The sequence below is a fragment of the Sceloporus occidentalis genome, unplaced genomic scaffold, assembly GCF_023333645.1.
Source record: "Sceloporus occidentalis isolate IW3139 unplaced genomic scaffold, rSceOcc1.0.p SCAF_7, whole genome shotgun sequence".
NCBI classification, from domain to species: domain Eukaryota; kingdom Metazoa; phylum Chordata; class Lepidosauria; order Squamata; family Phrynosomatidae; genus Sceloporus; species Sceloporus occidentalis.
In genome coordinates this window covers 96,094,834-96,122,718 of record NW_028316987.1, presented here as the reverse complement: position 1 = coordinate 96,122,718, position 27,885 = coordinate 96,094,834, and the positions used below count along the sequence as shown (strand labels likewise).

Sequence of the window (27,885 nt, the reverse complement as noted above, 5' to 3'; positions counted from 1 at the left end):
ATGGCGCCATCCTACAGAGTCCTGGGATTTGTAGTGTGGCCTGGTACCTTGAATTCTCTCCTAGAGAGCTCTTGTGCCTCTTTAGCAGGGAATACTAAACACAGGTTGAGTCTCCTTTATTCGAAATCCTCAAATCCAAAATATTCCAGAATCTAAAATTGGCCCCATAGGTGGCTGAGATGTGGACTGAAATGACAGTCCAAACCTGAAGCAGGTTTGCAATATATCTTGAGATTTTAAAACCTTCAAAACACCCAGAAAACCCCACAGTCTCCAAGGTAGCTCCCAAACCTATACTATTCTGTTTCATTTTAAAGGAAATGCAGTTCAACAGGAGCGCTGTAGGATGGGTCGGACTGTCCCAAGACATTTCTGGCGGGCGACCCAAGAGATGTGATCCTGATCACATCCACAGGACAAAGCTCATCCCAAACCCAAGGATAACCCCTGTGGCACATTCCTTAGGTTTCTCCCCTGGTATCCCCCCAAAAAAACAATTTCTCCTTCCAAATGTCCACCTTAGTTGCTAGCACTTGGGTGGTGAACCTGCTCCAGGATTTAGTCTAAACTTTAAAGCAGCTATCCAAGATGTCAGTGCTATTCTTTAAATAGCACTCAGACACTCTAAAGAAGGGATTAAAAGCCAGAATGGATTCCTTGCCCCACTCACATCACATGGAATCAACAGTGTGACGCAGCAGCTAAAAAGGCCAATGCGATCCTAGGCTGCATCACTAGAAGTAATAGTACCACTCTATTCTGCTTTGGTCAGGCCTCACCTGGAATAACCCCGTGTCCAGTTCTGGGAACCACAATTCAAAAAGGACATTGAGAAACTGGAGCGTGTCCAAAGGAGGGCGACTAAAATGGTGAAGGGTCTGCAAACCATGCCCTATGAGGAATGACTTAGGGAGCTGGGGATGTTTAGCTTAGAGAAAAAAAGGTTAAGAGGTGATATGATAGCCATGTTTAAATATTGGAAGGGATGTCATATTGAGGAGGGAACAATCTTGTTTTCTGCTGCTCCAGAGACTAGAATGCGGAACAAGGGATGCAAACTGCAGGAAAAGAGATTCCACCTCAACATTAGGAGGAACTTCCTGACAGTAAGAGCTGTTTGCCAGTGAAATGCACTGCCACAGAAAGTGGTGGAGTCTCCTTCTTTGGAGGTTTTTAAGCAGAGGCTGGATGGCTATCTGTCAGGAGTGCTTTGATGGTGTCTTCCTGCATGGTAGAAGGAGGTTGGAATGGATGACCCTTGTGATCCCTTCTAATTCTACGATTCTATGAAGCCATCAGTCATCATTGGCAGCCACTATCCAGCATGGCTGGGCCACTCTGAAAACCCATCCAGATATGAACAGCGTATGGGGCACTTACCTTCTCCTAACCAGTACCAACCCTTGGGTCTTCTTAAAGCCAAACCTAAACTAGTGGCCAAAGCTAAAGCTGCAACCAAAATCTTTTCCTGGGCTACTCTTTTTTTGGTACCGTCACACACCTCACGCTTCATGCATAAATGCCACATGTGGACAGAGAACCATGCTGCCCCTAAGGGTGCTCTGGCAGCCGCTGCAGCCGGAAATAACAAGGAGGTGGAATTATAATACTTTTTAAAAGCCAAAATCTGAAAGACAAAAGGACCGCTCCACACATATGCCACACATTCTAAGAAACCAGGGTTGCATCTACACTGAAGAAATAACCCAGTTTGGCACGGCTTTAACTCTGTCTGGCTCAAGGCTATGGAATTCTGGGAGTTGGAGATTGTTGTGGGCCCAGAGCGGAGCAGAGCTTAAGGAAGGAAGGCCCCACAACAAACTCCAACTCCCAGAATTCCACAGCCTTAGCCAGAAAGAGTTAAAGCCGTGCCAAACCGGGTTATTTCTCCAGTGTGGATGCAGCCTTCAAAGATCAAATGGGATCTGGTATAATTAGGATATTTAACCACTCTAATAAATACATATTTTGTCTGATTCACTGCATCATCTTGGAATTCATCACAAAGTTGTCAGAAGTGCTGTTTGTTTTTAAGTCCATACACACACACTCTCTGACACATAAACACACACACACACACACACACAGAGCCACAAAATCTCCCCCTTTTCACCTTTGTTTTGTTTTGTTTTTGGCAGTCTAAAGAAGATAAAATGAATAAGACAGGGAAGAAAACCCCAAGAGCGCTAAGGAGCAGAGTGATGTGCGTTCCCCTTAAGTACCTGCTGTCCTTTTCAAAAACAATTATCGAGGTCCAGCGTCTCCTGGGGATTCCTCCTTTGGCAGAAAGTGCAAGGGGGGGGGGGGGGGAAAGGAAGGAGAAAATATTGGGACTTTGGGTACCCCACCCGGCAACACTTTCCCTGAACCATAGCATAAGCATCCAGTTCACTGCAGCCAAACCAGCTGGGGCTTTTTCCTGCAATGATTTCAGGGGTTCTTTTCTGCTCCAGAAGTCCCAAATGAAAATATGCTATGTAAGAATTGCACCAGAAGGATCTCAGATCCCCTGGGTCTTGCACTGAAAACCCAGCCACCGGTCCAAGATCTGGACAGAAAAAACTCAATTACCAGTCCAAGATTTGGACAGAAAAACCCAGTTACCAGTCCAAGATCTGAGCAGGAAAAGCCAGTCACTGGTCCAAGATCCAGGCAAGAAAACCCAGCTACCAGTTCTAGACTCAAGCAGGAAAATCCAATCATCGGTCCAAGATCTGGTCAGGAAAACCCAATCACCGGTCCAAGACCCGGGCAAAGTCCTCTCGGATACCACCGTTGCCTTCGTTCTTGAGGTCAGCGAAGACCTGAGTGAAGTAGTGTGGGTCGGCGTTGATCCGGAGCATCTTGGCACTCATGGTGTTGATGATGCGAAGGCACCGGTTCCAGAAGGCGTCCTTGGAGGTCTCCACCAGGAAGGGCTTGAGCGGGTAGGAGATCTCGTTGCCCATGTAGGAGTAGGACAGGTAGAGGCAGGTGAGGAGGGCCGCTTGGAGCTCATGCTCTCCCCCAACGGTGTCCCCGTCGATCATCTCCCGGCACAGGAGGTAGACGAAGACCACGTTGGCAGGGGTGACAAAGGCCTGGTCCTGCCAGCCTTGCAGGAGCAGCGAGCGGTCCACGCTGCGCAGCCAGAGGATGGGCTCGGTGGGCGAGAGGTGCTTGAGGCGGTAGCAGCGGCGGCAAAGGAACTCACCTAGGCATTTCAGCAGCTCGCTGGTGGAGGCCTGGACGATCACCCGGCGCGGGGACGAGGAGGAAGGGGTTCCCCCGACGCCACTGGGCTTGAGTGAGGAGACCGAGGTGGTGGAGATGCGCTTGGTGCTGAGGGGCACCAAGGACTGCTGTCCAGCCCCGTCGAAGTTGGCCAGGTTGGCGCACGAGAGGGACTTCTTGACATTCTCATGGTTGAGGTGGGCCACGTCCTTGCCCCCATGGTGCGGGTGGTAGTTGTTGTTGTTGTTATAAGACGGCCCTTTGCCAGCCCTGGAGCCTTTCTTCTTGGTGGAGGCCACCAGCCGCTTCCAAGTCAAGGCTGGGATGAAGATGGAGTGGCGCTTGAGGGCCTTGTCAGCCTTTGGGCCACCGCCACTGCCACTCCCGCCTTTGGCACTGGCCAGCCCTGGGTAATGGGCCAGAGAACTGGAGGAGCCATTGTCATAGAGGCTGGCTTTCCGGGTGCCAGGAGAAAGTGACAAGACGGTGCCCATGGTGACAGCAATAGTCAGGGAAAGGACAAGGGTCTGGAGTCCAGTTGGCAGTGTTGATGGCCAAGTCAAGGCAACCCAGGAGTGGCCCCCCAATCCCGCCACGTGGGTAGCAGGAGGCAAGTCACAACCGGGGCCAACGTCTCTCACGGCCCCACCATCTTGACAAGTGGAAGCCGCCTGGTAGGATACCGCAAATGGTGACCACCAGCTAAGGCCACCTGGCAAGCTTTGGCATGAGTCATCCAAGTGGTGCCTTGGACTGATCTCTGATTAGGGGGCAGAGATCAGGAATCAGCCACACGCCAACTGGGCAACTTTACACAGAGCCCCTTGTAGTGTCCGTCCAGCCAAAGGTTCTCCAGGGTGCCCACTCTCCCACTCCAATTCAGTCCGACCTCTCCTTGGGCCAACAGTGGCTTCACATTGCCCCCAGGGCAATGACCCCCTTAAAGCTCTCTGTCTCTCTCTGGATGAGGGGAGACAGTGGGTCAGGGCCAAAGGAGGACCCTGGGAGCCATGGGGGGCAAAGCCAAAAGCCACCAAGCCTGGCAATTGAGGGGCGCAGGATGGAGGACGATGGCGGTCCAGTGGTTGCTGCAGAATCTCCTCTTGGTGGAAAGGGGCAACTATGGGGGGCAAAGCAAGCCCCCACCCCTTGATGCTTTCCTTGGACTCTCCTTCCTTCCTTCCTTCCTTCCTTCCTTCCTTCCTTCCTTGCTTGCTTGCTTGATGGCTTTAATGCTCCTCTCCTGGGGGGGCTTTCCTTTCCATTGGTGTCCCCAAAAGAACAGACGCCTTGGGGGGAATCATCCTGCCCTCCTCACCACCTTCAGCCCCTCTTCTCTGGCTTCTTCTCCTCCTCCTCTTTTTAAAAAATGCTCCCCAAGAGCAAGGGATGCCCCCCTTCAATTCTCCTTCTTCTCCTTCTCTCTCTGATGCTGCTGATCCCTCTTCCAAGATAAGAGCCGACCCTCTTTTCCCCAGTCTCTCTCCCCTTTGCCCTCCAGCAGGGCCTTTGGGGTCCAGGAAGGATGCTCCAGAACCCCAAGTGAGGCTGCTCCCAGGACCGGGGGGGTGGCTGTTGGTGGGATCAGCGCTTCCCTGGATTTGGGAGCGATCCCTAAATGGAGGGGGAAGGAGGAGAAAAATGCCCCCCCCCCCAATATAAGCAAGATCCCAATGGCCTGGGTACCAAAATGCGGGGAGCTTCCCTCTTTAGGCAGCCGCGATGGAGATCCAAGAAAGGTTTTCAATTAAAAATTTAAAAAGTCAATCCGAAGTGGAAGGGGTCTATCTTGAAAGTGGGGTTTCGTCGTCGGTGGAGCAGGGCCCCCAGTCTGCTCCTCTCTGGTGGTGGCGCCTTGTGGTCCAGGGAGCATCTGATGGAGAGAGATGCAGCGAGGGATGCAGCGATGGAAGCAGCAGCAGCAGGAGGAGGAGCCCAGCACCAGCCAGGGACCAGCAGGCTCTCGCGCGCCCTCTGCTGCCCAACCGCCTGCACTGCAACCTCCCCCATAGACTTTATAGCAGACCTGCACAACTTGGCAGCAGGTAGGGGTCAACATTAAAACTAGGGCTGCATCCACACTGGAGAAATAATTTGGTTTGGCACCGCTTTAACTGCCCTGGCTCAAGACTATGGAATTTTGGGAGTTCCATAGCCTTGAGCCAGAAAGAGTTAAAGTGGTGCCAAACCAGATTATTTCTGCAGTGTGGATGCAACCTAGGATTAAACTTCTTCCGACCACAGATAGGTTTTAATTAAATGTGTATTAATTAATAATTTATTATTGGAATTCAAAGATATAGCCATGCTAGTCTGCAGAATCAATATGTAGAGAGATCTTGCAGCACCTTTGAGACTAGCTGGAAGAAAGAAGTTGGCAGCATGAGCTTTCCTAGGCTTCAGTCTACTTCCTCAGATGCATTTGGTGGAGTGGAAACCAGGGACAGACATATTTAGGCCATTGGTATGTGAGAATGTCAATCCACATTCAAAATCCTTTGTGTATGGAAATGAAGTGACAGGTCCACTTTTAACAATGGTCATTAGTGGACAAAGACATTGGAAACTGTTGACCTCCATGCGCAAAGACCAGTCTCCTATGCCTTTGTGCACTAACAACCATCTTCCAGAAAGACAGTCTCCCAGTCAGTCCAGTCTCCTAGACTGTCCAGAAAGAACATGGCAGCCTCCCATCCAAACTCCTAACCAGGGCTGACCTTGCATAGCTTCCAGGGCCAGATAGGTTCTGTTGGTTTTAAAGAAATCTCTACTGTGGTGCAATTTTGTGTGGATAAGTCTTCAGTTTGCCTGTGGACTCATACCAACCACCTGAATTTCAAGCCTCTGTTTAAAAACCTCCAAAAAAGAGAGACTCCACCACCCTCCAAAGCAGCAGCTTTCACTGTTGAACAGCTCTCACCATCAAAAAGTTCTTCCTTATGCTCTTTGCCAGCAGCTTGAATTCATTGATCCATGTCTTTGGCTGCATCTGCATTGCAAAAATAATCCATTTGACTGCCATGGCTCAATGCTATTGAATTTTGAGATCTGTCATTTGTTTTGGCACCAGATTTCTCTGACAGAGAAGGCTAGATGTATCACAAAACTACAGATCCCAGAATTCTATAGCATTGAGCCATGGCAGTTAAAGTGGTGTCAAGATGAATTATTTCTGCAGTGCAGATGCAGCCCTAACCTCTGGAGCATCAGAAAACAAGCTTGCTCCATCCTCAGTATGCCTGCTGTTGTTGTGTGCCTTCAAGTCATTTCTCATGTATGGCGACCCTAAGGTGACCCTATTATGGCGTTTCTTGGCCAGATTTGTTCAGAGGGGGGTTGCCATTGCCTTCCTTTGAGGCTGAGAGTGTGTGACTTACCCAAGGTCACCCAATGGGCTTCAAGACTGAGTGAGGAATTAAACCCTGGCCTCCAGAGTCATAGTCCAACACTCAAACCACTATGCCATGCTGGCTCTCGTCCTCAATATGACACACTTTCAAATATTTAAACAGGGCTATCATATCACCTCTTAACCTTCTCTTCTCCAGGCTAAACATCCCCAGCTCCCTAAGTCTCTCCTCATAGGGCTTCATGGTTTTCAGGCCCTTCACCATTTTGGTGGGCCTCATCTAGACACGCTTCTGCTTCTCAACATCCTTTTTGAATTGTGGTGCCCAGAACTGGACACAATACTCTAAAAGAATAATAGAGTGGCACTATTACTTCCCATGAGACACTATACTTCTATTGATGCAGGCTTACTTTCAGGAAGTTCCTCCTAATGTTGAGGTGGAATCTCTTTTCCTGTAGTTTGAATCCATTGAGACTGTTCTGTTCTCTGGAGCAGCAGAAAACAAGCTTGCTCCATCCTCAATATGACACCTCTCCAAATCCTTAAACAGGGCTATCACATCACCTCTTAACCGTCTCTTCTCCAGGCTAAACATACCAAGCTCCCTAAGTCATTCCAAATAAGACATGGTTTCCAGACCCTTCACGATTTTGATCACCCTCCTTTGAACACACTTCAGTTTCTCAACATCCTTTTTGAATTGTGGTGCCCAGAACTGGACACAGTGTTATTCCAGATGAGACCTTCTCCTTCTTCTTCTTCTTCTTCTCATTATTATTATTATTAACCTTTATTTATAAAGCGCTGTACATTTACACAGTGCTGTACATACAATCTTTTTAATTGGATGGTTCCCTGCCCTCTGGCTTACAATCTAAAAAGACACGACACAAAAGGAGAAGGGAAAGATGGTGGGGAAGGGGCCTCTCTAGTAGGATAATACATATAAATACATAGCAATATAGGAAATGATTCAATAAAACAGGCAACAAAAGAACATCAAATAGCAAGTGACAATTATGCAATGCCTGGGAACGCTGCCCTGAACAGGATGGTCTTCAACTCCGTTTTGAAGCTGGTTAAAGAAGTGATCAGGGCCCTTGTGTCTCGCGGGGGAAGAAGGTTCCAGGAGTGAGGGGTAGCGAGTGAAAACAGGCGAATGCGAGATGGGGCAGAGGAAATCCTGGGCTGGGACAGCCCACCCTGACTACCAGAACGGAGGGCCCTGGTGGGAAGGTGAGGAGAAAGAAGGTCTGATAAGTAAGGAGGAGCAGCCCATGGAGGGCTTTAAACGTCGACAGCAGGAGCTTGTACTGAATGCGGAAAGGGAGTGGGAGCCAGTGAAGGGATGCCAACACAGGAGAGATGTGGTCAGAGCGGTGGGTGGAAGTGATAATGCGTGCAGCTGAATGCTGGACAGAAATTAAAGGACAGATGTGAGAAAGAGGAAGCCCAGCCAGGAAGACATTACAGTAATCAAGTCGTGAGACCACTAGGGCATGGACCAGGATCTTGGCAGTAGAGGCGGAGAGATATGGTCGGATTTTGGCAATATTGTACAAAAAGAATCTACAAGCCTTGGCTGTGGTCTGGATCTGAGGGACACATGACAGAGAAGGGTCAAAGATGAAACCAAGACTGGGCTTGCTGGACTGGTTGAATAGAAATGTTGTCCACAGAGACAGAAAAGGAGTGTTGAAGGGTGGGCTTAGGAGGAAAGACAAGAAGCTCCGTCTCGGACATGTTGAGCTTCAAACGCCGATGGCACATCCACTGCAAGACAGCTGTGAGACAAGACGAGACTTGCTTATCAAGCCTTGGAGAAAGGTCAGGGGCGGAAAGATACAGCTGGGTGTCATCGGCATACAGATGGTAGGAAAAGCCAAAGGAGCTAATGAGTTTTCCTAAGGAAAGTGCGTAGAGAGAAAACAGAAGGGGACCCAGAACAGAGCCCTGGGGAACTCCAACAGATAAGGGAACAGGAGAAGACCAAAGCAGAAGAGATTGGCACTATTACTTCCCTTGAGCTAGACATTATACATCTACTAATGCAGCCTAGGATCACATTGGCTTTTCTAGCTGCCACATCAGTACCAAGGAGTTGACATTTGAAGGCAATTAACATTTAAGGGGTTTTCATCCACATTTAAAATAGGTTCTCCCTGTTTTCCGTTTGCTATTTTGGTGGAGCATTTTGTCAGAGGAGAGAAGAAAGAGAAAGGAGAGCGCTGACTGCGCAGACGAACAAACAAACAAACCCCAAAATATACTTTTTTAAAAATAGAGATATACTTTAAAGGCTACTACATCTGAGGCTCAGAGTATGTTGCATAACAGCATGTAGGCTGGTCATGCGGCGGATATAATTGCAAAGGAGAACGGAAAAGGCTGCTCAGCTGAGAACCTACACTCCCTAAAGACTTTGTGTGGATGATGGTGCCATTAAAAAAAGAAAGAGAGAAAGGACTGCAGCATGGAGATAATGTTTGCAATAATTCATGCCCAGGTTGAAAAACAGACTTCCTAGCAGTCAGAAAACTCTATAGGAAAGAATAGTAGACCAGTGAGGTATAGTGGTGTTGGCCTGCATGACCCAGTAGGGGAAAATGCATAAGGTTTAATGGCATCACCAGCAGCTGTCTCTAAGCCTGTATCCACACTGGAGAAATAACCTGTTTTGGCATCACTTTAACTCTTTCTGGCTCAATGCTATGGAATTCTGGGAGCTGGAGTTTGTTGTGGGGCCTTCATTCCTTAAGTTCTGCTCCACTCTGGGCCCACAACAAACTCCAGCTCCCAGAATTCCATAGCCTTGAGCCAGGGCAGTTAAAGTGGTGCCAAACCAGGTTATTTCTCCAACGTAGATGCAGCCTAGGACTCTTGGAGATCTCTCGTCCCACAATTGAAGCTGAATGGGTGGCAGTTAGCAATAAAAGCATTTGGGATTGTGGGGATGGTAGTCCCCCCAAAAGTAACTCTCCCTATTATTGCAATGGCCTAGATATGTCAAACTTGCAAAGCTCAGGAGAGGCTACGGTGCTCTTCATCGCCACCTCCCGGCTATGGGGGCTTATTGATGGAGACATTGCAAAGGCGTGATTAATAAGCAATTAGGATGCATTAAGTTTTCTGCTTGCTCATATCTCCTGTCATGGTGGTTATCTTATTTCAGGAAGGGAGATGGGCATTTTAGCCATCAGCCTGGATGAGAGCGACCAGGAACCAGGGCCCTCCCTTCTCTGTAGACCACAAGTTGAACAGGAGTCAACAGTGTGATGCGGCGGCTAAAAGGGCCAATGCGATTTTAGGCTGCATCAATAGCAGTGTCCTGGTAATAGTGGACAATTATGGCAACCCTCAGGCCTCACCTGGAATAATCCTGTGTACAGTTCTGGGCATCACAATTCAAAAAGGATGCTGAGAAGCTGGAATGTGTCCAGAGGAGGACAACCAAAGTGGTGAAGGGTCTGGAAACCATGTCTTATGAGGAACACCTTAGGGAGCTGGGGATGTTTAGCCTGGAGAAGGGATGGTTAAAGGGTGATATCATAGCCCTATTTAAGTATTTGAAGGGGTGTCACATTGAGGAGGGAGCAAGCTTGTTTCCTGCTGCTCCGGAGGACAGGACCCAGAACGAATTTGGAGAACCGAAGCTCTTTCCAGAGGAACTATGGGATGGGTTTTGCAGAACATCCCTGCTTCATGGCTCCCAAGACAGCCCAGGGAGCAATCCCCAAAGATTCTCTCCCCATGGGGCGGCCAAAGCGAATCTTTCCAGAGGAACTATGGGATGGTTGTGTTTGTTGTGTTTGTGAGACATTTATCCTCCTCTGCCAGAGAGTGCTGTTGCCATAATAAACTACCATTCCCAGGATTCCCTAGCACTGAGTTGTTGTTATTATTATTATTATTATTATTAAGCTTTATTTATATAGCGCTGTAAATTTACACAGCACTGTACATAAAATCATTTAGACGGTTCCCTGCCTTCATGCTTACAATCTAAGAAGACACCACACAGAAGGAGAAGGGAAAGGTTGAGGGGAAGGGGATCAGGTCCAGCATTCTTCTCTCCCTCTGAGGCCTGGACCAAGGCAGATGGACAGATGGAGGGCTCTGTATCTTAAGGATAGGCCTGATGGCATTGGCCCACCCTCTCTCCCCCTCAGAGGCCAAGATGGAGTCAGATGCCTTGTGGGAAGGGTTCAGTTCCTTTTATGGCAGTTAATATGGGGAGACACAGAAGAGGACGAATAAGCGCCTCCTGATTGGCTCTTTTAAAAAAAACAACCGCGAAATTTATAACGAATTAAAAACGGCCAGGTAGTGGGAACGCAGGTACAGGCTACATCGGTGTATGTTACTCCGAATTAATGTGACGTCATGATGACGTCACTTTGATTGACAGCCGAAAAAGGCGAGTGCGAACGAAATAACGCTAAAACTGGGTTATATATACACCGATTCATTCTTGAATAGGAACGAAAGCGGATCATTTACACCGATTCAGTTGGTACATGAGAACGAAGGGAAAAAAGCGATTTGGAACGCGGGATAACACCCGTGTTATTTTGAATTGGTTTTACCAAAACCGGTGTATTTTAAATCGTTGTAAATCGTAAGTGAGAACAACCCCCACATAAACATTAGGAGGACAGCTGTAGACAGTGGAAGACACTCCCTCAATGGAGATTGTGGTGGAGTCTCCTTCCTTAGAGGTCTTTAAGCAGAGGCTGGATGGCCATCTCTCATTGGGAATGCTTTGATGGAGAGTTCCTGCATGGCAGAAGAAGGGCATTGGGGTGGATCAGGGCCCTTTTGGGGTCTCTTCCAACCCTATGGTTCGCCTCCTGAGAGCGTGAGAAGTGGCTGAGGGAGCTGCTGAGTGTCTTTAGCCTGGAGAAGAGACACTGTTTTCATTTGTTATCTGCTGTATTTCATCGTTTGAATGTTAATGGTTGTCTTGGCTATTTAACAAATGCAGACAAAAATCCATCGGTGATACCATTAATGGCCAACCGAAATTCTGTTTAATTACTATGTTTAATTATTCTTAATTATTGTTTAAATGTTTATAACTATTATTTACAATGATTTATAATTATTTACAATTACTATGTCATAATTAAACGTAGTAATTCCAAATAATTGTAAATAATTATAAATAATTAAAGAATTATGTTTTAATTAATTAATTATTAATTATTATTTAATTCCGTTTAGTTACCATGTTTAATCACTTTTGTAAAGCGGGTTTATTTTCTCTGTTTTGATTTGATTGTATGTATAACGCTTTAATAATAACAGTAATAATGATAATAATAAATATTGTGCAGCCATAAAACTGCTCTCTTTTTCTTTCCCTCAGGAAGCCTGAAGTGAGGCAATCAGGGCGGGAACTCCATTTCCCAGCAGGCACCGCGGCGTCCGCTCCACGGACTTCCGGCGGGCGAGTGGGCGGGGCCTGAGCCGATCAGGCGTATGCTGCCTGGCCAATGTTGACCCGAACTGGTTTCGGCTGGACTCGGCTGTTTCCGGAAGCGGCCTGCTCTGCTGCTTCGGAGGCGGTTCCCTCCGCCGGGATCCCTCCGCCGCTGGGAGCGAAGTGTGAGGCGAGCGCGGGGTTGAGCGAGGCGCAGGCGGCGGGATGGAGGCCGTGCCCCGCATGCCCATGATCTGGCTGGACCTCAAGGAGGCGGGCGACTTCGGCTTCCATCAGGCCGTCAAGAAGGTGGGCCGGGTCCCGGCAGAGAGGAGCTGAGGGGGCGGCGGCGGCGGAGGGAGACAAAGTAGTCCCTGGAGGAGGGGGAGGGGCCGCTTGGCCCGGCCGAGAGGGGCTTCATTTGGGGGGCAGGGGTTCTTCTTTGGGGCAGGCTTTGGGGCCTGCTTCCCTTGAGGGGGAAAGGCCTGTGGGGAGACCTGGGGGCCCCCTTTGGGGAAGGGGGGAGGGGTCAGAGAGTGGCACTTGGGGGGCAGGAGGGGGAAGGAGCCCCCTTTGGGCCCAGGGAGGCTGGTGTGGGGCAGGTTTTGGGGGACCCTATGGGGGGGTCAAGAGGCCTGAGGAAAGGTCAAATTGGGGAGCCATGCTTTGGGGTGGGTGGGGAAGGACCCTCTCTAGGGAAGAGGGAGCCAAAGGGTCTGATTTGGGGGGCACTGGGAGGGAAGGGGTCTCCTGTGGGAGCAATGGAGGGGGAGGAGGAGGCCTGAGGAAGAGGGAAACCTGGGGGTCAGGGTTTGGGCCGAGTGAGGAAGGAGCCCCCCTTGGGTTCCAAGGAGTCTGATTGAGGGACAGGTTTTGGGGGGCAGGAGACCCCTTGGGGAAAGGATGGGGTGGGCAGGAGGCCTGGGGGAGACTTAAGGGCAGATTTGGGGGGTGAGGGGGGGAAGGAGCCTCCCCTGGGGGCAGGGAGGGTAAGGGGCTGATTTGGGGAGACAGGTTTTGGGGGGTGGGGCAAGGAAGAGAAGGGGGCCCTGCTCCTGTGGGAAAGGGAGGGAGGCAGGAGGCCTGAGCCCCCCTGGAGGGCCAGGGACCCTGACTTGGGGGTCGGAGGGAAGAAGTCCCATGTTGGAAAGCAGGGGGGTGGGCTGCAGGTGTCAAGGAGGCTGGGAATGGGTGGAATTGGAGACAGGTTTGTAAGGGCAAAGATGCCTGAGGGACTGGTTTTTTTGGGGGGGAGGCCTCTTGTGGGAGAGATGAGGGAGGGTTGACTTGGGGACAGGTTTCAGGGTGGGCAGTTAATGACAGAATAATGATGATAATAATAATAATAAGAAGAAGAATGTTTATTTATATGTCTCGCCTCTTCCAAGGATCAAAGCGGGATTACATCATTGAAATAATACAACGCAATTGAACAGTCAATAAAATACTAATACTGAATTCTACACCCCTATTAGTTCCTTAAGATCTCCAAACATCAATTCCTACAGCATCATCCTTAGGGAGCGCTATACCAAATCCCATGGGAAAGCCCACTGTGGGAGAGGAGGTCTGAAGGGCCAACTTTTGGAGATGTTTTGGATGACTCTGTGGGAAAGCTGGGGGCAAGAGGCAGCGGGAAGACAGGCCCCTGAGAGGGTTGATTGACAGGCAGGTTTTGGGGTGAGGGGGCAGAAACCCTCTTTGGGGGGCAGTTCTGTAGAAAGGCAAGAGACCTGGGGGAATTGGGGGTACAGATTTTGGGATCAAGTTAAGTTTGGGTGGCTTATGCAGGTGAGGCAGAGGTCTGGGCGGAATGGAGTTGGTGCTTTGTCTGGAAATGGACACCTACATTAAAAAAATGAATGCAGTTATGTATCCCTGTTGGAAAAATCCAAAATCAGGATGCCTTCATTGGAATAGTGAACTGTCATTTGAAAAGGCAAGCTTTGAAGTACTCCAGGCCTCTTCATCAGGACTAGTTATTGCAAGATAACAATGAATATGATTACAGATTCATTTCATCCCAACTGGGAGAAAAATTGGATAGGAATAAGAGAGGGGTGAGAGCAGAAGGTAAAGGTACTGCTCCCCATCTCACGTCCTGTAATGCCAACTCTTGAAAGTAGTTCTCCTTTTATACTGGAACCAGTAAAGGTCTTGCCTCATTTCATGCATGGTATTCATGGTATTCAGTGTTTAAAACACATACATCTGTTGATTTGTTGTTTGACATCGATAGATAGCTAGATTGGTAACTGGCAGCACTATTATGAAAAACTGACTTGTGTATAAACCTTTTTTCTGAGCTCATGTGCTTAGGAGGCTCTTTCTGCAACACATTTAGCAAGGATTACAGATGCCTTCTAATTCTGTTGTCCTGATGGACCCAACGTTGGTTTTGTAGCTCTTGACCCCTCAAGTCTCCTCAGGTGGCCATTTTCCTGACCAAAAAGAAGAGGAAAGTGAATTACTACTTCTGGAAGTCTGAAAGAGCGGCCCTTTGTTCCCACCTCAAGACCCCCAGCAACTTGTGTAGGGCAATGATGGGGGTTTTCTGGGAAAAGTCGGACTGGAAATATTTCTGGAAAATGTACGAGTGCTTTAAATAGTATTATCTGACTTTGCTCAGCTGGTTTAGAGGTTCTAGTTAAATACTTCCAAAGCTTTAGGTGGAAATTATTTATCAGAATATTTGTGATAATGGGGAACAATCATATACTTTTCTTATATTTAACAGAAAATGACTACACTTGAATAAACATTATTTTTTAGAGCACATGCCTAAAGGGAGTTGTACCTTACACATTAGCGGTTTAACTTTCTTTTGCTGTCGTAGGGCTGTAGTAACTTCAGCTTCACTCAAGCACTCTGCCCCGCTTATCAGTTCCTCTTCAGTGAAAAGAACATCTGATTCCCTTCTGCCAGTTGAGCATTCTCTTTCTCTGAAGGATGGATCCCAGTCTGTGGGCACATGAACCTTAACACATTTGTCTTGACTACTTGTACTTGTGACTGATTGAGAAGCAGGAGATTTTGTGGGGGGGGGGGGAACCCCAAGCTTAGTGGTACATCTGTTAGTCTTTTGCTCTGCACTAGGGCTTGTCAGTGTTTGTCTCCTTGGAAGAAGGAGTTCATATCCTATACTTAACCCAACTATCACAATGAATTGCAGCTCAAACAGATACAGATTTTCTCTTGTCAGTGAGGTACTGAGAAGCATAGAGCATACTGGAAGTAAAATACGCTCATCATGGCAAGGAGCCATTGAGAACCTTATGGTCTTCCAGGAGCTTCCCTAATCCTTTTTAAAGCCATCCATGTTGGAAGCCATTACCCCATCCTTGTGGTAGTGACTTCTGCAGTTTAAGTTTATTTATTATTATTATTATTATTATTATTATTATTATTATTAAGCTTTATTTATAATGCGATGTAAATTTACACAGTGCTGTACATGCAATCATTTAAAATAGATAAAATAAACCTGCTTGTGGGGTACATTCTACAAAAATAATTAAAAGTAATACATAGTTTGCATTGGGGGGGGGCACTTTCAAACAATTCTGAATCCCTCTCCAAACATACTTTCATTTTTAATTGGATGGCTCCAGGTTCTGCTGCTATAAGCTCAAGAGTCAAATGTCTTGCCCTTCTCTTTATCCACATCCTGTGTGGCTTGATATACCTCTTTCAAGGTCTTGGTTATTTTATGCTTAAAGTTCTGACATGATGCAATCTAGAAAAAGGAGCCGGCTTGTTTTTTGGTGCTTCAGAGACCAGGATGTGATCCCTGGATTCAAATGATAAGAAAAGAGATTCTGCCTAAATGTTAGGAAGACTCTTCTGACTTGTAAGAGCTATTCAACAGTGGAACAGATTCTCTTAGAAGAAGGTGGACCCTCCTTCATTAGAAGTTTTAAGCAGAAATTAGATACCCATCTGTCAGGGGTGCTTAGCAGTGGGCTCCTGTATGGCAGAGGGTGGTCTGGATGGTTCATGTAATCCCTTATAACTATGGTCCTAAATGTTATTAATGTCTCTAATGTCTGTGTGAGTTGCTCCATCTCCCTAGTCACTTCAGTTTTCTTCATGGTGACTTGTTGTTCACTGACACTGAAGGAGGGTGTAGTATTGCTTTGTCGAATACCCCTTTTCCCCAGTTTGGAAGACACTGTGGTTTCTGTTTCTCTTTGTGGATTTTAGTAGGGTTAGAGGTTTAATTCTGTAATCTGTATGCCATCTGATGCCAGTATTGGTTAGCTTCCCTGGTCCACAGGTGTTCACACACAGCAATATGCTGCATGCAGCCCTATGCATCTTTGCACATTCTGTAGTTTAGATGAACAGATAATTGGCATCAGGTTGGGAGGATCAATTGATAGACTGAGTTTAGGAGGAGAGTTCTAAACTCTTGTCACCCTAGGCTGAAAAATAACACACCTGTAGGAAGTGATGGAATTGTTGTTGTTTGCCTTCAAGTTGTTTCCAACTTAACCGTGACCAAAAGGCAGTTGTTCTCAACCACTGGTCCTCCAGGTGTTTTTGACTTCATTTCCCAGATTCCCTCATCATTGACCATGCTTGCAAAGGATTCTGGATGCTTAAGTCCAAAACAGCTGGAGGATCAATAGTTAAGAACTTCTGCCATAAGGCGACAGGATTTTCTTGGCAAGATTTGTTCACAGGTCCTTTGCCTTCCCCTAAGGCTGAGAGAATGTAACCTACCCAAAGTCATCTGGTCGGTTTCCTTAGCCGAGCGGGGATTCAAACCCTGATCTCCAGTCAAACCACTACACTGCACTGGCTCTCAGTGGTGGAATATGTTCCCTAAATGTGGCATGTGAGCACCAAAGAGAAGTACAGGCTGAAAGAAGTTAGGGCGTGTGCTGAAACATTTTGAATGACAAAGCCGAGAATCCCTTGAATATCATATCTAGAATCCCGAACACACTTTGAGGGATTCTAGGAATTGTTGAAATGAATGTAAAGAAAAAGAGGAGCTTGAAGCATAGGCTGCTTTGGTTGACAGTTTCCAGAATCCCCTAGTCAGCAAGACCTTGCTGGCTGGGGACTTCTGGGAATTGTGGTCCAAAAAAAGTAACATGCCCAGGTTCCGGCAGGAAGAACTTTGTAGTATTGGTAAAAGATGTCAGGCAGGGAGGGGGCGGCTGAACATAAAGGAGGTGGTGCTGGTGGATGTTTTCTGGGCCTTTCTTCCTGATGCACGGCTTACTCAACTCCTGACTCAGAGCCTTTAATCAGATTGCTTGCCTTCCCCCAAGGAATGACAGAGCGAGCACACCTCCATGCTCCTCTGTGCGTCTGTTATAGATGCCTGCTTCCAAATTATATTTGAAAACTCACCCACCTACACCATGGCTTCCCAGCCTCAATTATGGACATGAGGATATCACACCATGCCATCCCACTTCTGCCCATCCATCCAACCATCCATCTGTCTCTCTCTCTCTCTCTCTCTCTCTCTCTGTTGTAGTTCTCAGCAGCTGTAGCCAGCATAACCAATAATAATAATAATAAATAAAGTTTATTTCTATCCCGCTTTTCCAATTTGATCAAAGCGGCGTACAAAATTCATATAAAATACATAATAATCAGTACAATCAATAAAACAATATATAAAAACAACATATAAAAAACTAATACTCAGCCAGCTGAGTGGGGGAATCCAGAAACATGTCTCAGTCAATACCAAGATAGAGGGGAAAATAACCAAAGTCACATCTCATGGGGGGAAAGCTTGGGAAAAGAAGATGGTTTTGAGATTCTTCTTAAAAAGGTCTAAAGACGTGGTGGAGCAGAGCTCATCAGAGAGATTGTTCCATATTCTTGGGGCTGAGATGGAAAAGGCCTGTTGCAAGGTCCTCACATATCGCACAGTTGGGACCTCCAGCAAATTTCCCCCTGCTGACCTGAGTGTGCGGGGCGGATTATATGGGGAGGATGGTGTGAGTGGCAGTTCAACAACATCCAGAGGGTTGCTTAATCCTCACCTCTGCAATGGGAGATGCATTTAGGAAAGAGCAGCCCACTGAATGAGTGAATTTTCTGTCTTGGAGTATTGGAGCAGTATCGCTGGGTCTGGAAGGAAGACATTTCAAAACAAAACACAAGAAGTTGTATGATTCTTTGCAGAGTGACTTTTGGCATGCCCAAAATTGTGGTCATGGGCCTAGGGATGCCATATCCTGCCTGCATCTGGGACAGTCCCGTTTTTGGCTGCACCGGGCATGTCCCGTCCTGGTTGCCGCCAAATCCCAGTTTTGGGCCATGCGTCCGCTCATGCGGCCATCTCCGCAGCCGCTAATGTGCGCGGCCAGCCACCCACCTCCTCCTCCTCCTATGTCTTCTCTGCACGGCTGCGCCGCCTGCGGCACTTGCCTGGGCCACGGCCGGTGGCAATGCGCACTCGCCCCGCTTGCATGCCTGCGCGTGGGGCTAGGAAAGAAGAGCTCATCCCCTTTGGCCAGGTTGGGGAAACCTTCCTAGGGGCGGTGGAGCATCCTCTGCCTCAGAGAAGGCTTTCCGCCAGGCTGAGCTCCTAGAAGAGAGGCCGCTATCGCGGCCTCTCTTCTCGAAGCCTAGCTTGGCTAGGGAAACCTTCCCTGAGGCGGAGGACACTCCTCCGCCTCAGAGAAGGTTTCCCCAGCCCGGCTAGGCAGTTATGGCAACCCTACACGGGCCTGGTCTTCTTCCATCATCACGTCTGCTCCTTTGTTTTTGCCAATTCAAAATGTTTGGATGCAGTTTTTGGAGATTCTGAAATAAGATTTAAAATGCAAGACCTCATTTCAAACATGTTGGCTGTGAAAAACAAAGTTCCTAGTATTTCTTCAGGAACCATAGTGCCCAAAGGGGACTCTGCCTTTTACTCATACGTACTGTTTTTCTGTCTGTTGTTGTGTGACTTCAAGTTGTTTGTGACTTATGGTGATCCTATCATGGGGTTTTCTTGGCAGGTTTCTTCAGAGGAGGTTTGCCATTGCCATCCTCTGAGGATGAGAGAGTGTGGCTTGCCCAAGGTCACCCAGTGGGTTCCCATTGCGAAGCCTTTGTTGTTGTGTGGCTTCATTTCTGACTTATGGTGACCCTAAGGCGAACCCATTATGGGTTTTTACCCATGCAAAATTCCTATGGAAGTATCTTCAGTAGCAGCTGCAGCTTGAAAATAAAGGCAATTGCTAAAAATGATTGGCCAGAAATTTCTCATAGCCAGTATTACTTCTCCCAGTTCTTCTGTCACCTCTGCTCAACAAAGGAGCTGAGTCACAGTCTGCTGACGGATGGCAGCATGGAGGAAGTCAATAAGGAAGTGGTGTCGCATTGCTGGTTCTTATTGTAGGAGATGAAGACGTGAGGGAAAGAGTCATGAGACAGGAGAGATGGGAATGGGGCAGGATAAAGATCCCATGAGTTTGGGAATGGCTTAGTGAAAGGCTGAGAGATGGATATGAGGTTTGAAGCCTGTGGGCATGCCCTAAATCTGGCATTTCTTGAAATTTTTACAGGCCACTATGATAGTTGCCAGCATGGCATACTGGTTTGAGCATTGGACTATGACACTTGGAACCAGGGTTTGATTCCCAGCTCTGCCATGAAACCCACAGGGTGATCTTGGGCAAGCCACATGGTCTCAGCCTCAGGAGGAGAGCATGGCAAACCACCTCTGAAGTAATCTTGCTAAGAAAAAAGCCATGATAGGTCGTTTGCCTTAGGGTCGCCATAAATTGGAAACAACTTGAAGGCACACCATACAATACCTCTAAACTGGACTGCTAAACTGGAGTGGAATACTTTACCAGCTCCATGGGCCAGTGTTCTGCCCCTGATGCTCTCTGGGGGCAACATGGATTTGCACAAATGCCAAAAGCCAGAAAACTAGCAGTGCCCAAAAGTCCTGGTTTTGAAAAACAGGCATTTTAAAAAAAAAAGTTAAACAAGGCACAGTCGCCTCTGCAATTTACGTCAAAGATAGATTGCCTCTCCTTTTCACTTTTCCTTTATGGCAATGTATGTAGAAAGGGAGGGTAGAGTGTGGTGTGGTTTGAGCTGGAGAACAGGATTCAGATTCCCTTGGCCGTGGAAACCTGGATGACCCTGCCTGTTCTTAATAATGTCCAGGCTTTCTCATGCTTTTCTGTGAAGCTGTATCACAAAACAGAAAGCTCCACAAGCGTAACTGATCTACATACACATGTATCTGTTGTACATCACTTCAGGAACTGGTGGGCCTAGAGGTGATACATAAATTCAGTATATAAATATAATATACATGCCCTCTAGTCCATTTGCTCACTCTTTCACACACAGGTGGCACTAAAGTAAGGGGGATCTGATTTTTTTAGAGGGACACAAAGATGCTTGGCTGACCTTCCCCTTTCTTCCCATTGCTATCTCACCCCCTAGCCTACCATGCAGAGTTGTTTTATGATACTGTTGTGAGGATGAATCCTTTGCCTGTGGTGGGCAGATTAAATTTCCTTTTCTGTAATCTTGGTCGGTCTCTGCTGCTTGTGAGATAGAGAATATAAAGCTGGTTAAGTGGCCCCTCTAATTGGATCTGCTTGGTTTGGCAGAGAGGCACTTGCCTTCTGTATTTCATGGTGCCCTTTGGAAGCAGAAAAGAAGACATCATGGTTCCAGTCAGTTCTGTGGTACAACTTCATGGAAAAGTGGGTACTGTGGACTTGGTAGCCTGCTCTTGTACTGCCAAATGTTTGGTGCCTGTTGACAAAATGTCCCCCCCCCCTCTAGTTTTTTGCCAAAATGAGATGCTGAATACTGATTGTCCCAGGATGCTCTGTTATGTATTATTTCTCTGTCAAATTACTTCTGTGATTTGATTGGATTTTGTTAAAATGAAGCTAAAGAATGGCTCTGAGAGATGAGAATATGATGAATGGCTCAGCATAGCCACAGAAAGTGAAACAGGAAGGAAAGATGGGAAGAATGACGTGCTTTTTAACTTTCTTCTGTCACCTGATTCAGTAAGAGTGGTTTGGTAATGGAGCAGGCCTTCTAGATTGATTTGAAAGCCCCAGAGCCAGTGAGGTGTAGTGGTTTGAATGCTGGACTAGGACTCTGGAGACCTGGGTTGGAATCCACACTTAGCCCAGGAAACCCACTGGGTGATTGTGGACAAGTCCTTCTCTCTCTCAGACTCAGTGGAAGGCAATGGGGACAAACCTCTGAAGAAATTCTGGCAAGAATACCTGGTGGTGGTGGTGGTGGTTGTGTGCCTTCAAGTCATTCTGACTTATGACACTCCTGTCATGGGGTTTTCTGGCAGGATTGGCAGAAAACTACCACAACAAAATGAATTATCTTGCTGGGTGCAGCGTGATATAGCGGTATGAATGTTGGAATAGGACTCCGTAAGAGTGGGTTCAAATTCCCACTCCGCCACAGGAGATCACTGGGTCGCATTGGGCAACTCACACTCTCTTGGTGGAAGAGGAAGTCAGTGGCAAAACCTCCTCATAATAAATCATAATAAATTGCCAGGAAAGCCAAAAGGTGGACATAAACTACAGTCAAGGGTATAACAACCATTTGTTATCTTGTGGGAAGTGCTCATGAGGAGACACACCTGATGGTAGGGCTGAGCCCTTCTTGCTACACCATCTGTTTGAGCTGACTGGTCTTAGTCGAAGGCTTCCATGGCCGGCATCCATAGTTTTTTGTGGGTTTTTCGGGCTATGTGGCCATGTTCTAGAAGATTTTCTTCCTGACCTTCCTGGCTGGCACAGATGCTGGCAAAACATCAGGAAAAAACCTCTTCTGGCCACATAGCCCGAAAAGCCCACAAAAAACAATGACTGGTCTTACTTTGGACCTGGCATGCCTTGATTGCCAGCAGGGCTCCCTGCAGCGGATGCGTGCGTCTGTGCCATGGATTACTGTTTGTTGTTGTGTGATGGAAAATCTAGTAAAAGTGGCATCAGAAGGGATGAACCTGGGTGCATTCTCCCTTTTGGAAACAGGAGGTTGTTTGTGAAAAGGGCCATTTGTGTTGCTTTCTTTGCAGTCTGAAGACTGCTACTTGGATTTTAAAATATCAAGGGTGGCCAGTGAAACTGAGGGGAATAGGGCCACAAAATCCACAGTCCCTCTTGTGGTGATACCTTTAACTGAGCCAACAAAAAGGCACAAAATATATCATAAACCAAAACGAGCAGCAGGCTTACAATATAATTGACAAGGAAGGAGGGAAACAAGGGTAAATTGTAAAAATAAATAGAATAACTGAAACAAGAATGTGTCAAATTTGCTATGTATGTATGTATGTATTATAAATACTAAATTCCCAGTGGTAAAAAGTCTAGCAACAGTATACAACAACAAGCTGGCTATGGGAAATGACTCTTCTGAATCCTTTTGAATATCAATAATTTATTGATACTACAAGTACCATTATTGATTCTTCCCAGATTTTTGATTGGATATTTTTGGTGAAACAGCAGAATAATTCTACTGCCAACACTTGGGACTCTCTACTCATATGTTTGGACTATTATTGATATTCAATATATATATATATATATATATATATATATATATATATAATTTGACACATCCTTGTTTCAGTTATTCTATTTATTTTTACAATTTACCCTTGTTTCCCTCCTTCCTTGTCAACAAAATATATCATGCCAGCATTTAAAGCTTCACAGGCTTCCTCACCAGGTGGAAATGGTAAAATAATGTACGTGCAGCAAGGAGATGTGACAATATTTTGGTCCTAGCATCTGCTTTCTACAGTGAATGTAGAAGGAACAAAGGCAATAAAACAAAGAGGCAATAAAAATGTGGATTTTCCTTTTGCAGAGAAATAGTCAACAGTATCTGTGCAGCAGAATTTTGGATTTTGTTTTATTTTCCTCTTGAAGGTTCAAAGCAGTCTGCCTCTGAGAACTACGTATATTTGTTCTTAATCAACATGAGTCCTGTGGCCACTATGACAGAGAGTGCAGCCAGTCTTTTGGGGAAATCTCTCTGTTTTCAGGTATAGAGACAGGTTTATATGTTGATACAGGGAGAGCATATCAGTTGAAGCCTACTTAAGTGGCTTTACCTGATGTTATGAGGGTTAAACTCTCAGAATAGGTCCCAGTGTATGACAACACAAAACACCTCCTCAAGGGTAGGATTTCCTTGTGGCAATGTTTGGTATCATGAGACCCAAAATTTTTGGAAGGATTGCCATTTGACTCTGGTGTGACATTTCTTCAACCTAGCAAAAGTCACAAAATGCACCATTCTAGGTTTCAGGTTTCTCAGGCTAGATATGGTTGTAGGGAGAAGTACCATTTTTTAGTTGTTTGCCAGTTTCTAAAATGTTCAACCTCTGTGCATATCTGTGTTCTGTATATAGACAGCAGGGTGGGAATGATGAAGCCCTTCAGCTCCCAGAATTCCTTTCTAATGCCTAGGCTGACCTAGGCTGCTGGGAGTTGCAGTTGTACAAGGTCAGGGGGAGCCACATGACTCTCGCTTCTGGTGTAGAAAGTGCCCAGGTTCTCTGTACCAAGACAGTTCTTTCTTTAAGACAGGAAACAGTTGCTTTGAATTGGTTTAACTGGTTTTAAATTGCCTGGTTTTAAGTGGTAAACGGTTTAATTTTGTTGTTGCTGTTGTTTATTGATTTAAATGGATTTTATCATATGCCACCCTGAGATCTTCAGATATCAGTCAGGAGAGAAATATTGTATTAAATAAATAATTCTGCATTTCTTTTCTCTAGTGGGGGAAAATAGGCTCTTTGGCAGTTGTCTATCCCAGGATGTCGGGGCTTGGCTTCTTCCCTTCAGGACCAGATTCTTTAGTGGAAGGACTATCATGTTTTCTCTTTTTGTTCCTGTCAGTTTGTCCTGAAGAACTATGGAGAGAATCCAGAGAACTACAATGAAGAGCTGAAGAAGCTGGAGCAGCTCAGGCAGGTGAGGGCTTTCCCGCTTCTCATGGAGACAGCATCTGCAGAGGGTTTGGCATACAAATGCAGGCACTCTGCCTAGGAGAACCTCATGAGGGACTAGGTTTTTGGAAAGGAGGCAGGGAGCTGAAAGGGCTGGGTAGTGTGGCTGACTCATGGATCCAGCCTCATGCATTCCCTGTTTGACATGCTCAGGATGAAGACATTTGTCAGGGGAGTTGTTTGGTTCTTTCCATGAAGTCACTGTTTAGCACTCTCAAACTGACTTATAGGAAACAAATACAGGTATAAAGCACATACAGGATACAATCCTGTTGGCTTCTAGAATCACCCTTGGCTGAAGTGTGCATAAGTGTGACTAGCACGTGGGCATATATGTTTTTGGATGAGGCACTATTCTTGTACACCCTGTCTAAAAAACTCAGTCTCTGCTTCTGTCAAATCCCTGGAAGGATTGCTAGATTGCTGTTCCTTACTGTTAGAGAGGAGAGGATGAGGGAGGCAATTCAGGCAATGAAGTTGTGGCTGGTCTTGGTTCCCTGGGGAAGGAAAATGATGATGCATTTTCTCTGGGAACACACACTCAATTTTACCCTGCTGTGAGCCCAGACCAGCTTCTCTGAATTGCCTCCTTCATCCCCTCCCCATCAGTATGGAGTAGCTACAGTAACTCCTCCTGGCTTCAAGAACTAACAGTGTAGAGGGGAAGACATGGAACTGCATAGACGAAGCATTATGATACACTCAACTGATGTAGGGTTGAAGATGTACAAAAATTGTTAAAATGTACAATGGGCCCTTTGGATCCGTGGACTTGTTATGAAGTGATGGTGACATGAACATAGACTTGTGGAAGTGTGTGGTGTCACCACTATTTAATAATATGAGGTACAACTGTCCACGTTTTTTGGGTTTTCATGGGGGTTCTCGTTACCAGACCTCTGAGAATCCAGAAGGCCCACTGTAATTAAATTATCCATTTAAAAGGTGTCCATTAAAAAGGCAAGAAGTAAAAAAGTATAGCTAATAATAATAATAATAACAACAACAATAATAATAAATTTTATTTACATACCGCCTTTCCAAAGGATCAAGGTGGTTTACAAAAATGCATATAGACAACTAAAAATACATCCCCTTATTTAAACTAAAATGCCAACATCAAAATTTAGTTAAATTAATTGCATTAAAATATATTAAAATACTCCCTCCCTTACCAGCCAAATGATCCCTTGTCCCTCCTGAAGTTGCTCCCCCAAAGGGGTGACCCCTCTTTACCGTTGCCCCAGCCGGTGGCAGGCCCACCACAGCAGGCACCCAGCCTTTATCCCCTTCCCAAGGGGAACAGGTGTTTCTGGCTGGGTACCTGGGGCCTGATCCTGGCACAAAGCAGTCTGAGGCCAGCAGTCCACCAGGTGAGATGGAGCATGCAGGTAGCAAGCAGCAAGTCCACACAGCAGCAGGAGGTAGTACACATCTCTTCCTGGGGTGGTAGGGTGGCCTGTGGTTTTCTCCTCTTCCTCCACTTTGTGCTGGATGGAAGTCCATTCCTTGTTATCTTTTTAAAAAAGCCCAGTCAGCTCCCCAAAATCACAATAAAACTCTTTTCATGTGCTGATGTAAGGATGACAAGGAGTGTGGTGGACTTGACAGAAAGACCACCAGCTCACAGAGAATGTGGGCAGACTCAGAGGGTGCAGGCCTTCTGATTGCCTGCCCCCAAGTTGTTTAGGGCTGTCATAGTCATAATCAGTGCTTTTAATGTAGGCCTTTTAAAAATTATGGAGCACACACCAAGCAGTTGCTGTCCAATCACTCTGTTCAGTGTGGCTCCTGTTGATAATTGCTGGTGGCAGCAATGACTTTGATGCTGTTGCAAGGATATATGCATGTCTTTTCTTCTTTCCTTAAGACTCCTGATGGACATGTCTTCCTGTTGCTTTCCTTTCTCCATGCAGAATGCCGTGAATGTGCCCAGGGACTTTGAAGGCTGCAGCATTCTGCGCAAGTATTTTGGGCAGCTGCACTACCTGCAGAGCCGCATCCCTATGGGAGCTGAGCATGAGGCTGCTGTCCCCATCACTTGGTAAGATGGCCAGAGGTGGAAAGAAGAGCTGGCAGGAGGGGAGGATGGGGCCACCTTGTGACTCCAGAGCCCTTCCAGCTGTTCCCAAGGCCACAGAGTTGGGGTTGGACTTCCTTGGTCCCCACATTGGGTGGGGAAATACTCTGCTGGGTGCCATGAACACACAAGAATGATACATCTCTTTGCCAAATGATATATCTTAGTACCAAAGAGGAAAGAGAGGAAGAGAAATGTCAACTGCTAGGGAAGGGTTTGCCAGAAACAAATTAGTGCAGTCGGCCCTCGGTATCCATGAGGTATCTATTCTGCATCCCCCTATGGATACCAAAATCCATGGATGCTCAAGCCTGCATTGTCCCCAATGGTGACAAGTACAAGCTGCTATGCCATCATTAAGGACATCCCTCGTTGTCCCATGGCAGCGTGTGCATGCGGCCGCGCCACCAATGGGGACAACAGAACCTAATAGTGGTGCAGCCACGTGCATGCACCACCATTAAAAACAATCGGGCTTCCTTTCTATGGATGTTTGAATCTGTGGATGGCAAGTCCTGGAATAGAGAGGGCCGACTAGATTAACTTTATCTACATTCTGCTTTTTGTCCCCCAAGACTGGGGCTCCAGGCAGCTTACACATTTAAAAGATTGCAGTTAAAATACACGAAAAGTCATTAAAACCAAGTTAAACTATTAACCATATTAAAACTATACGCTGTAAAAAGATTTTAAAACTTAAACAGTACAATTTAACACAGCACTTATGGCCCTTTGTTCAAAGCCTTCAGTTCTAAAAGCCTGTCAGGACAGCAAGGAGGGGCCAACCTAGCCTCCCCAGGGAGGGAGTTCCAAAGTCTAGGGGTGGCTATTGCAAAGGCCCCATCTTGTATTCCCACCAACTAAACCTGAGAGAAGGGGCTCTCCTGTGGGTGTGGGAGGCTCATAGGGGGAGTTATGGTCTGTTTTGATAGCCTGGACTTTAGCCATATAGGATTTTATAGGAAAAGGTTGAAATTGTGGAAAGATTACTTTGGATTAAGAATTGCTAAATCCCCAGCCATCGTAGCCACTCATGTATCTATACTGCACAGTTATACCACTTTGATATCACTGTAACTGTCATTACTTTATTCTGTGGAAACATGGGATTTGTAATTTGGTGAGGACCTTAGACTCTCCCAGACAGCAATAATGCAGTGCTGCTCAAAATGGAGGTCTGTGGATTGATGTTGGCCTGTGAGCTATGGGCTGCTTGTCTACAACAAGTTTCCAGGAAAGAAAGAAAGAATTGTACTCAGCGGGCACAGGTATGGTGCCAGTACCTGGCTCACTGGGGGTGCAGGACTTGAAAGAGAGGGAGGTTCGTGGATAGGGGCAGAGAGGCTCTTCAAGACTAGGAAGTAAGAAGGCAACTGTGGGGGGGGATGAGTTAACAGGGGGCAAGGTGACAAGGCAGTCTGCATAGCAATGAGAGCTATTTGTAAGGCAGGGCTGAGCATGTACTGGGACATAAAGGACCCTTGATGAACTCTGTGTCTAGTCAGTGGTGACTAGAATTGATGTTTCTAGTGACCAAAAATAGTAAATGTTTAATTACATGTATTTATATGTATTTTTTCCTGTTTCTGGACATATGGCACCTAAAATAGTGGTTATTGGGGGAATTATGTCCGTTAGAGGCTAGTTGCCCCCTATAACATGTTTACTTTTTAATTAATTAATTAATTAGATTTCTATCTCACCTTTCTCCCAATATGGAGTTCGAGACAATATAGCCTGACCCCATCTAGGTGGTTAAAAATTCCATGCAGCTCAAACAAGCTGTGTCTAAGGCCCCATACAGACAGGCCAAAATAAAGGTGCTA

At 46.6% G+C, this 27,885-nt stretch overlaps 2 protein-coding genes across 2 annotated transcripts in view; one reads left to right on the top strand and one right to left on the bottom strand.

Moving 5' to 3' along the window:
• Positions 1–613: 613 nt before the first annotated feature.
• LOC149310170 (cyclin-dependent kinase 5 activator 1-like) lies at positions 614–5,094 on the bottom strand. Its single transcript, XM_089533841.1, has one exon. The coding sequence runs from the start codon at positions 3,705–3,707 to the stop codon at positions 2,733–2,735; it is 975 nt and encodes a 324-aa protein (XP_089389967.1). The 5' UTR covers positions 3,708–5,094; the 3' UTR covers positions 614–2,732.
• Positions 5,095–12,114: 7,020 nt separating this feature from the next.
• PTPN23 (protein tyrosine phosphatase non-receptor type 23) overlaps positions 12,115–27,885 on the top strand; it is a 51,019-nt gene continuing 35,248 nt past the window's right edge. The window contains exons 1-3 of the mRNA XM_089533840.1: positions 12,115–12,296; positions 23,870–23,944; positions 25,896–26,023. Of these exons, the coding sequence (XP_089389966.1) occupies positions 12,213–12,296; positions 23,870–23,944; positions 25,896–26,023 (287 nt within the window). The 5' untranslated portion in view covers positions 12,115–12,212. The remainder of the gene's footprint in view (positions 12,297–23,869; positions 23,945–25,895; positions 26,024–27,885) is intronic.